The sequence below is a fragment of the Poecilia latipinna genome, unplaced genomic scaffold, assembly GCF_001443285.1.
Source record: "Poecilia latipinna isolate Pla-1442-1.1 unplaced genomic scaffold, P_latipinna-1.0 Scaffold3636, whole genome shotgun sequence".
Lineage (NCBI taxonomy): Eukaryota > Metazoa > Chordata > Actinopteri > Cyprinodontiformes > Poeciliidae > Poecilia > Poecilia latipinna.
In genome coordinates this window covers 1-10,965 of record NW_015116252.1, presented here as the reverse complement: position 1 = coordinate 10,965, position 10,965 = coordinate 1, and the positions used below count along the sequence as shown (strand labels likewise).

Sequence of the window (10,965 nt, the reverse complement as noted above, 5' to 3'; positions counted from 1 at the left end):
CTCCAAAAATATAGAAAAAAACAGGACAAAACCAGAAAAAGCAGGGCAAGGAGGGAGCAGAGGAAAAACGCGTCCGCCTTCACCGAGAGCAAGAGGGAAAAACATTCTTCTGCATCAGTCAAATTTCTGCAAGTATCAGATGCTCTTACCCAAGTTGTTGACCTCGATCAATCGGAGGACAGAAAAAAACCCAAAAAACTTTTTGAGATGAGTGAAGAGTTCTTGGGGTCTCACTGCTGGCGTGGGAGCCTGAAGCAGCATTTTAGTTTGCTTGTGTCATAGTTTGTCTTTATTGAGGAATATCCTGATGTTATCAGACTGAAATCTTTAATTATTAAGATAACATAAATAATGTCATCTCAAACTGGCAACAGATCAAACCATTTTTGACGCTCTGTGAAGGTTTGAATGGCTATTGTAGCTAAAAAAGAAACAAAACCAGTTAAACCCCAAATTATTATCTATGATTAAAATTATTTAAATTCAATCAAGAAATGTGATTCTGTGGAAATGCAACGGGCAACTCAAACAACAGGAAGAAAATGTACAAGGGGAATCAATTTTCTGGTTATTTACATTTTAACAAAATAAGGTTAGCATTGAAAATTACTTCCACACAGATTAATGGAAAAAAAAATGTTACTAGTATTGCAGCAATGAAATGCTTCTGAAATTCCTGAAAAGGTTTCTGCATGTTCTTCTATCTGCTGTTATGTTGATGATTCTTCTTTGGTGATTTGCTCCTGGTCTTTGGGGCTGTTGGCCTCATTTTCTCCACCCTAACTTCTGCTCCCTCCTGTCTTATCATCTTCAAGTCAGCACTCTGGCTGAGTCACTCCCAATGATTAAAATACAAGATATTTCACACTCATTGTTGGGAAAAAAAATGTAATATTTTAGCTTTGTCCTGCCAATAAATGAATCGAAGATAATAAGTCAAAGTTGATGTGCAGGTGAAATGCTAAAACCCTCTTTGTTACAGGTAAAGAAACAGTGGAACTCTTTGGTTTTATTTCATTTTGTTTTTAGATGTGCAGAGTAACTAAGTTTTTTTTGTTGAAAGTTGGCCATTTGTTGAAGACATATCTTCTANACCCGCCGAAACGTTATAGGAATACTGCGCATTTCTAGCAGTCAATGAGAAAAAGAGCAGCGTACAGGTGCAGGTCACATGCATGCAAACACTCATGCTTGCCTAAAAGCAATTTTGAACCTCTAAGTGACTTATTTTGACTGTGGGAGGTAGCCAGAGAAAATCCACTCATTCATGTGAACAGCATACAAACTCCACACATGAAGGCTCCGGGCCATAGTTGAGTCAACTTTTGTTCTGCTGTTTTAAAATACTTTTGAAGATGATTTCCAGTCATTTAATCCAATGGCAACTAAAAATTGCCACTGGATTAAATTATGGGAGCATCGTAGCATCTGCGAATGTCTGCCGGGTTTGTTGCTTCTGCCAGTTGTTGTTTGAGGTACTTTTAAACTTTAAGAAATTAACAGTAAAACTGAAAATAGTAATGGTTTTCATAGCGTGGGGAATAATGACTGTTATTTTTCATGTGTAAATCTTAGAGGAGGGGTCAGCGATTTATTTATTTTTTATTTTATTTAAGTTCTGAAATATAAAACCTTAGGACTGTTTATATATGCAGAGACATTAGCTTCTAACTAGTAAGTTTTAAGTTTCAGAACACTGAGGAAAATCTGCTGTGGGGGGTCGGATCAGACATGACACAAACCCACTCAGTTATCTCCAACAATGGGATGCAGTGCAGGCCTTAAAGAGACATTGGTGTTAAAATTTCTCACTGTTTGTGACTCAGCCACAACATCCTGCACTGGTTTTGTCGGCTGGAGTGTGTTTATGCAGTGCAGTATAAAAAAAAACAACAGATAAGCACTTTGGCATTGTTGCGTAGTCTTATCAGTCATTTGCTTTGAGTTTGGTTTGTTTGTGTTCACTTAAGTCTCCAACATTTGGTTCTAGTAAAGAGGAATGATGTCATACTTAGTTTTTATGTTCTGGTAAGATAAACAAAAAAAAAAATCTCCTTTGCACAACGGCTTCTTCACAACCACTGTCATAATTTTAAAAATTAAAAATTCTCTGTGCAGTTTTAATTATGCTGGTGAATCCTTTTGATAAGTTTTCAACACTGAATATTTTTGGTTTTTGAATAAGCAGTTAATTATGCAAAGAGCTGTAATAAATCAGCTCAGACGTCCCGCAGGGCGCATGATTTCGGGTCATTAAAATCTCAGTGAGGCAGAATGCAGCTGACCCAACATTTCATTTGAGCACCACAGGGGCATAGCTTCAAGCAAAGTAAAACATTGGACAGGGTTTGCAACAGCATCAGTCCACGTTGTAGCAGGAGCAGGTAGAGAATCCTTCTGAATGTCTCTTAAAGTTTTGTTTTTTAGATGCCAGCTACAGAGTATAAACAATTTTGTCCTTATCACTTTTTTTTAAGTTTGGCACTTAAAAAAAACTAAATTCAATTCAATCATAAGAACATATTCAAAGTCAGTTACATTTATTCCAATTGATCAAACATTGCAGTCGAGTACATTATTCAAATTAGTTCAAATGTTTAAAAAAAAAAACAACAAAAAACAGGCCAAGTAACTTTAGTAAGTAAAAATGTACTCGTTTTGAATAAATGTTCAATTTGTTGAGTAATAGGAAGTGTCAAATTGTACTTTGATCTGATTCAACTCATCAGGAGTTCAGCGTTGTTAGAAAAATCAACATTTGATTATAGTTTATGCAACTTTATTTCCTCTCTTTTGGCACCCCTCATTGCATAGAGAATTCAACTGTGGTTTCACCCGCTTAAGGTGTATAAACATTCAATATAAAAAACCCCAACTAAATAAACAATATGTAAATATTATATTTGTGTAATTTCCTTTAAAAATACAAGTTAAAATGGTGCAAATAAGCGAATTCTTTTGCAGCAGAGTAGCTGATTATACTGGCTGTAAGGTGTTGGTTGTGTTCACCACAGAGACACCGTGGAGGACGAAACTTTCTCTGTGGCGTCTTATTGCTGTGAGAAGTGCGCCACAGCACCAACCAGAGGTAAAACACTATGAGTCAAGGAAGTGTGGGGTGTGCAGAGTTGGTGGCCTGTTGTACAACAGTAGAGAGGGATCTATCTGTAAATAAATAAATGATTCTCCTTTCTGCTGCCTCCTAGTGTCAGCAGAATGTGTCTCTCTCCAGAGCCCACCAGAATCCACATATCTTCTGTTTAGACTTTTATATAATTTCCTGCCTTATCACAGAAACGGTGTACTGTAAATAATAATTTAATTACAAATAGGCATTTAAGATGGCAAAAAAAAAAAAAAAAACTGATCAGTTTTGGTCTACATAGAACAGGAAATTAATCAGGGTCCATACTGAAACAGTTCATGTCTTAAAGTGGGGGTATTAAGTAAAGTGGACTTTCTTGAGATTTAATTCATCTTTATTGTTGTTCCCTCAACAAAAACATACTTGAAGTATTGCTTTGATTTTTTGGTTTTGATTTTTTTTTATTTTTATGCATGTTTTGAGGAATTGTTGGATCTTCCTTGGCAGCCATTCAGGATGCAAACACACTTGGTCTCACAAAGCGTAGCCCATTGATGTATATTTACAATAATATATATGAAGTAACATATATCAACTGCAGACATTAGCAAACATTTTGAGGAAATATGAGTCTGCTGAGCTTGACGGCATGATGGGAAGACATTGTGATAGTGTGCTGAAGACGGAGTGTTGGAAAGAACAGGAGCTTCTTAAAAAGACAGAGGCCAATTTTAAGGCATTAAATTGCAAAGTAACATTTCTTTTAAATTATGTTTGATATGTACAGCATGTTTATAACAGCATAGTTGCTGGGTTGTGATATAAATGACTCTATGTGACTGGAAAGTGCATAATGTCACACCTACCAAATATAATCAGCAGGTGGCAGCGTTGTATGATCACCTGGGCTTGAAATTTACCAAACTGAATGAAATTATTTTGCATTCTTTGGGAATTCATCATTGCCTTTTACATTAACTGAAGGAGTTCACCATAGAAATATTTTTGGTAGGTTTTCAAACTATAAATTATTTGAAGACGAAATCGGGTTTCAGGCAGTAAAGCACTTTAACGCAGTTCTGCTATAAGAAACATTCAGCCCAGGCAAGGAATGAGTAAGTGTTGAAACATGTTATTCAAGAGCAGTGATGCTTGAAAATAAGCCAGAGTAGATGAGAATCATTGTGTTGCAAAGCATGTCAGAAGTATGACATGGTTTTGTTCTTGGGTACGTTGTGAACTTTTACAGTCATTCCTTCGTTCGGGAATTGGACATTCCAGTTTATGGTAACTCTTACAAACCTAGACGTGCTATTCTTCTGTTGTCAGTCAAGTTGTCTGAAAAAGCTCTGGATTGCTTAAGAAACTGTTGTGCAAATCTTCTAATTATCTAATACGATTTAAAAATGGTCTGTGAAAATTTCAATTTAATAAGTTTTGTCTCTTGTTTTCTTTATTTATAAAGCTCAAAAACAACAAGCCAATTGTTTCAAGAACTATAAAACGTTTCATGAATGTCTTTTTGTAAATACGCCACCAAATACTTTTTGTGGTTTTGGGCAGTGTTCAGACTCCTGTATTTTTGGTGGTTCAGTTGCTTTAATTTCTCTTATTTGATTTTGGGCTTCAGTTTTGGACGCCTCTAGTTGTATTTTGGAGATGTGGGATATGAATTTCTTCATACTATTTAAGTAGTATGTTTATCTCTGGGGCCTGTACTGAGTTACATGAAGGGGTGTGTCTGTTTGCCTTGTTACATAGATGAGCTGTGCAACATGTCATGAACAACACTGAGAAACAAGCAATATAAACCGATATTTTGGTAAATCGGTGCCAAACAAGTAAAACGTAACAAGCTGTTACGTTTACAAAGTTGTTCTATTATTCTATTATCAGAAAGATTAGACATTTACAGTAAGATTTTGAAACCTGTTTTGGACACAATTTGTGGATTCCTTCCTTGTGGGAATGATTCTATAGTGATGTAATGCAGCACACTGGTGACTTTCCAAAACCTTCATAACAACAAAAGCAAGCTGTTGCTGTCAGTACAATGTATCCTCTAATGTTGTAGTACACCACTGCTCTATATTATAGAATTTATTTGAATAACCAAACCTGTCCTGAGTGTACTTCGACTCTTGCCCGCTGACTTCTTATGCCTTCAACACTGACGGCATAAGAAAATACATAGACGATGGATGCCAGTAACCCTAGATGGGCTTTTACTAAATATCTCTGATGTTATGTATGATGTTTGTCTTTAAATTGTCACACTGCATATTGACAACACAAATTGTCCATAACTAAACTGTGTTTGCCCTTCATTGCAGCAAGTGAAGGCAAATAAAGTGGGAGTTTCACAGAGAAGTAACATTAACATGATTGACTGTGAAGACCAGATCTGAGTAGTCAGATGAAATTCTCCCCTGGTTTACTGTTTGTTTCACTCTGTAGATTTTAGCATCTTTTCTTTTCCTTTCTCCATTTTAGAGAATTTGTAGTTTTTGGAAAATATTGGCAAACACTATACTTAAAATTTTTCTCAAGTTTGAACTGTCAAGATGTTTGAAGGTTATAAATTACATTATTAAAATGATATATAAAATAAGGTGGATTGTTGTGACAGGGTGAGTTCGTGTGAACATTCTGAATTCAGTAAACGTTTTTTTTAGGAGACAGACGGGAAACTCCTGTTTGTGAAACACCTGTAAGGAACTTGCTTTCTTTTTTTAACTGCTTGTAATTAAAGTAGCTGATTCACTGTATTATATGCACTGTTGAATAAACTGATTGTAAAATAAACAGTTTATCATGTGCAACAACCGTAAATGAAGAAAGAGCAGCATGCAGCCAACCGAGTGCTTTCATTCTGAAAGGGTGAAACTCATAACTCATGTCTGAGAGGACACTGTGACAGGGTTGCATGGTAGACGATTTACAATTGATACAACTAAATGTTGCTAATGAGGGTCATTCTACACTAAAATGACTGAAAAGGTATGCAAACAGATCACTAATATTGCATGTAAATTATTTCATTTTGTGGTGAACAAAAAAAATCTGCATCAGCCAAAGAACGAGTATTTCTAGAATCAGATTCTCACCGCCAGAAGGCCCGAGTAGTGTCAGGAGAGATTTGCTACAGGCATTTTACGAGGGCATCTAAGCATACTCAGTCAAAGCAGTGTACTGCGTGCCTCAAACATTACACAAGATTACATTCAAAGAGTGAATCTGCTTCCTTTTAGGTTTGCTCAAGGCAACTTGTCATATTTCGCAAATGTCCAGCGTTTGGGGATTCGTTTTTACGACATCTTGTGGAAAGATGCAACATGTGGATGTGTCTTCATGCAACTGTTGGTTCTAATATCAAGTTCCTGAATGCCCCATATTATAGCATTTAACGTGTCGGGTTTCATGCAATACTGTTTAAGAAACTACAAATTGCAAGTCCAAACATGTTTTGGAAAAGTTTCCTCAGCCTTGACTAAAATTGGTACAGTCTGAGGAAACGCAAGATTAAGGAAGAAAATATATTAAATTACACTACAAGTATGTTAAATTACGCTACACACACATAAATACTTTGAAATATTTACTGCGAAATTCTTTAAAAACAAGCAGCTCAATGCAAGTTTGAAACTAAAACTCAGAGATAAAATCTACCAGGGGAATGAATAATTACAATCTAAGCTGTACAAATGACATTCAAATACATTAGACATAAATTTAGACACTCCATGTAGTGCATAAACGGAGTGGAGGACATTATTTTGTAACTTCTGCAGAACCAAATCTTCCTTGTTGAGTCGCTGCAACACACCCCACTCTACATGTACCTAGGCTCATGTTTGCTGCTGAGGCTTCAGAAATTATGGTTTTCTTTTGTCTCCCCTCTAGCCTAGGTAGTTGTTGAGGTGGAGGCATAGCGGGGCTACGTGGTTTATGTGATGGGTCCCACTTGATAAACACCAATCCATGCCATTCATGCCACTCTCTCGGGTAGTTTCTGCCTGGCTGAAACTATATTTGAGGATAGTTCTACATTTATTTATTTTGTTCTTGAATGCATGATGTGAAACATTTCAGTTTGTTTCAATGGAAAGTCAAGTGGTAGTCTCCAGGCAGCTGTTTGTTCCAACCACGATTTAATTTAACTTGGTTAATTCACTGGTGGTGGCGTGAAATGGTATCAAATTCCCGGCCTGGATTATCCCAGTCCACCCCTGCTTGGAAATCAAATTTGGCTATTCCAGTGTCGTCACATATGGCTCAGGAGTTTTGTTGAAGCTGTAAAGCATCATGGCTGGTCAGGTTTTGGTCAGGATTCTGGCAGCAGCATTTTGGAAGAGTTTAAAAGAATGAAAAATAACAGCTTAAATTTGGCATGAGTTAATTAACATTAACTTAACAAACTTGATTTTCAGCCTGAAGAAAAATGCTCATGTTCTAAATTCAGCAGGCGTTTCAAGACTTGTCCTACTAGTTACGCTAAGCCATTCTTTTTGGTGCATGCCAGATGACATTTTTCCTGATGTGTGAAGTGGAAATATTTTTCTACACTCCTCTTTCTCTTCAGATAGAGAGTTGATTGCATAACTAAAACAAACCGAAGCATTTATGTTCAACAAGAAAATGTTAGTTGCTGAAGTCAGATGACATTTCAGATTTTCTAGAGTGGGTGTTTTGCTGTCTTAGCCAGCCAGTATCTTGTCAAGCATCATAGAGCCGAGGTATTTCAGCTTCTCAACCTGCGTTTTCTTTTACATTTTTTTGATAAGCATTTTGAATAATTTGGAGTGGAAAAACCCACTAATAGGTGAATCCATAAATGCCGAAACACAAATAGGCACTGTATAATGATAAACTAACAGACAATGTTTGCAAACCTAAAGTAATATAGCTGTAAACTTTTTTTTTTTGATGGGTTTTATTTTGTAGAGCCATGCAGTTATTATTAAAAAGACTGACACTTTTTACCTTCACTTCCAGTTCTAGTCCTCATGGAACTTGGAACTGACATGTCGGCGTTTTGGGTCTGACAATTAAGGATTTAAAAGAGACTTTGAATCCGCAGGGTTTAATGGACTTTGTCTTGTCGGACATAAACCTGAGAAAGGAGGTGGAAGAACATATATGAATACAAATGTTGGATTTTTGGACCTGCTGTCGTAAAAATCTGTCTTCCTCTCTCTTTGTTTCAGAAGCTTAAAGTGGCCTCCAGTCATGAGTCCCCGCTGCAGAGTGAACTTCAACACTATGATTTTCCTGGTCGTCCTGCAGGGGGCAGCAGTTGTGCTCTTCTGCAACTGGTACTACCAGCTGAGCCCCTGCAACTCCCCTCCCCGAAAAGGCAAGATTCACGTTTTGCTGCTGTCGTCGTGGCGATCAGGTTCATCCTTTCTGGGTCAGGTTTTCAGTCAACACCCATCTGTTTTCTACCTCATGGAGCCCGGGTGGCATGTTTGGACCAAAATAGAGAAACCTGGTGCACGAGTTCTCCGAATGGCTGTGAGGGATCTAATGCGGAGCTTGTACCAGTGTGACTTCTCAGTGATGGATTCCTACATGCCTGAGAACTACAATATGTCCACCTTGTTTATGTTTCACCACAGTCGGGCACTGTGCTCGCCTCCTGCGTGCTCCCTCACACGGCGCAGTGACATGAGCAACGAGACTCTTTGCCAAAAGAAATGTGATTCTCAAGGTTTGGAGATGGTGGAGAAGGCCTGCCACACTTACAGCCATGTGGTTTTAAAAGAAACTCGTTTTTTTGAGCTGGAATCCCTTTATCCCCTTTTTCAAGACCCAAACCTGGACCTCCGCATCGTTCACCTCGTTCGAGACCCTCGGGCCGTGATACGGTCAAGAGAGGAATCAGCCAAGTCTTTTGACATGGACAACGCCATCGTCTTGGAGCAAAGAAACGTACCAGCAGCCAGTATCCAGTACGAAGTGATGCAGGAGATCTGCAGAAGCCACGTACGCATCAACGAAAGGGCAATCCTGAAGCCACCTCCTTTTCTGGAAGGTCGCTACAAAATGATTCGGTATGAAGACGTGGCACGCAACCCGTTGAAGGAGATTAATGATATTTATGACTTTGTCGGTTTAGAGATGACAAGTCAGATGGAGGAATGGATCTACAAAGTGACCCACGGAAAAGGGAAAGGCAGCAAGAAAGAGGCTTTCCAGATCACCTCTAGGAATGCCAATGAGGTGTCACAGGCGTGGCGCACCGTGCTGCAACACAGCAAGGTCAAACGCATTCAGGAGCTGTGCAAAGGGGCCATGTCGCTGCTCGGCTACCGGACAGTTGACAGCGAAAAAGAACAGAAGAGACTCGACATAGATCTGCTGGTTCCACGTGAACCTTACGAGTTCAGCTGGGTTTCAGCTAAATCTCAGCGCACAGGGAGCAGCTAGAGCATCACGCCTCCTGTTTCAGGTCCTCTCAGAGGCGACAGGCTTGAATAGTCTCCCTGTCGCTGTTAAAGCACGGCTCAAACTTCCACCTCAGACTGCCTCTTTTCAAGATTTGAAGATTAATTACAGCCTTTTTGCATGACAGTACACTGAGTACAGCATGTGAAAGTGGAGTAAAAGACTCAGTAGAACTTACTGACAGCCTTGTTCCTGAAAACCTCTGATAGATGGTTAGCTATGCAAGGGTTTACACTCCATTGCATTTCACAGAACATCACTCACAACTACCTTAAGAGTCACAGTTGAGCTTGAAGACAAACTAATGGCACCTGTTTTCAATGCTTTCCACTTCTTTTCCACTAACTTTTGTATTTGTATATTATTTAAATGATCATGTAAACCTTAGCAAAATGTCAACATACACCCTATGCCAATTAGCATACAGAGTTTGTCTTGTTATCCTTGGGCCCAGCGATTCCTGGAGTCTCTCTACTGCTTTGGAGGAGAAACTTACCAATATTTATGGAAACTTGAGACTCACAGTTACCAGGGGTTTCAACGGACAAATCTGATTTACCTAAATTTGTATACATTGGAATGGTATGCGTACATCCAGTCTCACATGTAATTTATTGTAAATCAATGCGTTCTTTGTCCAGTGATGAGCAGGAACACATTTCTGAGGGTACGTGTATATTGTCTGAGAAGGCCGAGCTTAACATGGCTTTTTATTCCTGAGAAACTTGAATAGAGCACAGCTCGTTGGAGTGTACTGATCTGGAGACAAGAGATGCCTGAAGATCAGATCGTTTTAGGACAAACTTTGGCTTCTTCTTTTTTATGAAGGAATCAACAAAATTTTGCCTCAAAGACAGGATTTGGTTGTCTGCTATGTGTGTTAGGCTGTTACACATCTGACCACCTCATTCTGCAACATGTAGCTTTTCCGTTCTGACAAACATAAATGTACAAAGTTGTTTTTTAAATAGCGCTGAATTGTTTGCGAGATTTACCTGAGAATGTGCGTTTAAAGGCTAAAATATGTCAGAGTTGCTTTGTAAAGTGTAACACAAAAAATGAAGTTATGGTGTAGTGATAGTGAGTGAACGATGGCACAGATCAGTCTTAAACTACATGCATCATCATTAATTCAACTTTTCCTTTACAGTGGTGTTCAAACTTGTAGGTAATGATTGTTATACTTATTTAAATTTGATGACTGAAAGGGATAACTATACCTACGTAACATCAAGCTGATATTAATGCATAACAAAGTTGCCAACTACAAAAAACTGGCAAAAGGAAAAGGACACTTAAAGCTTTAGCCACACGTGTAGTGGATACAAGTGAAGTAATGCAAAAATGTAGCATATTACTGGTGTAGCAGCTCCCCAGCACTTGAATTAATTTGCGTGGTCTCGACGGGTGATTTTCAAGGTTTGTTTATTTTT

At 38.3% G+C, this 10,965-nt stretch overlaps 1 protein-coding gene across 1 annotated transcript in view; it reads left to right on the top strand.

The window, feature by feature from the left end:
• The window catches only part of LOC106941382 (carbohydrate sulfotransferase 6-like), a 16,313-nt gene extending 5,677 nt beyond the window's left edge, over positions 1-10,636 (top strand). The window contains exon 2 of the mRNA XM_015024387.1: positions 8,293-10,636. Coding sequence (XP_014879873.1) covers positions 8,315-9,514 — 1,200 coding nt within the window. The 5' untranslated portion in view covers positions 8,293-8,314 and the 3' untranslated portion in view covers positions 9,515-10,636. The remainder of the gene's footprint in view (positions 1-8,292) is intronic.
• The last annotated feature ends 329 nt before the right edge of the window (positions 10,637-10,965 follow it).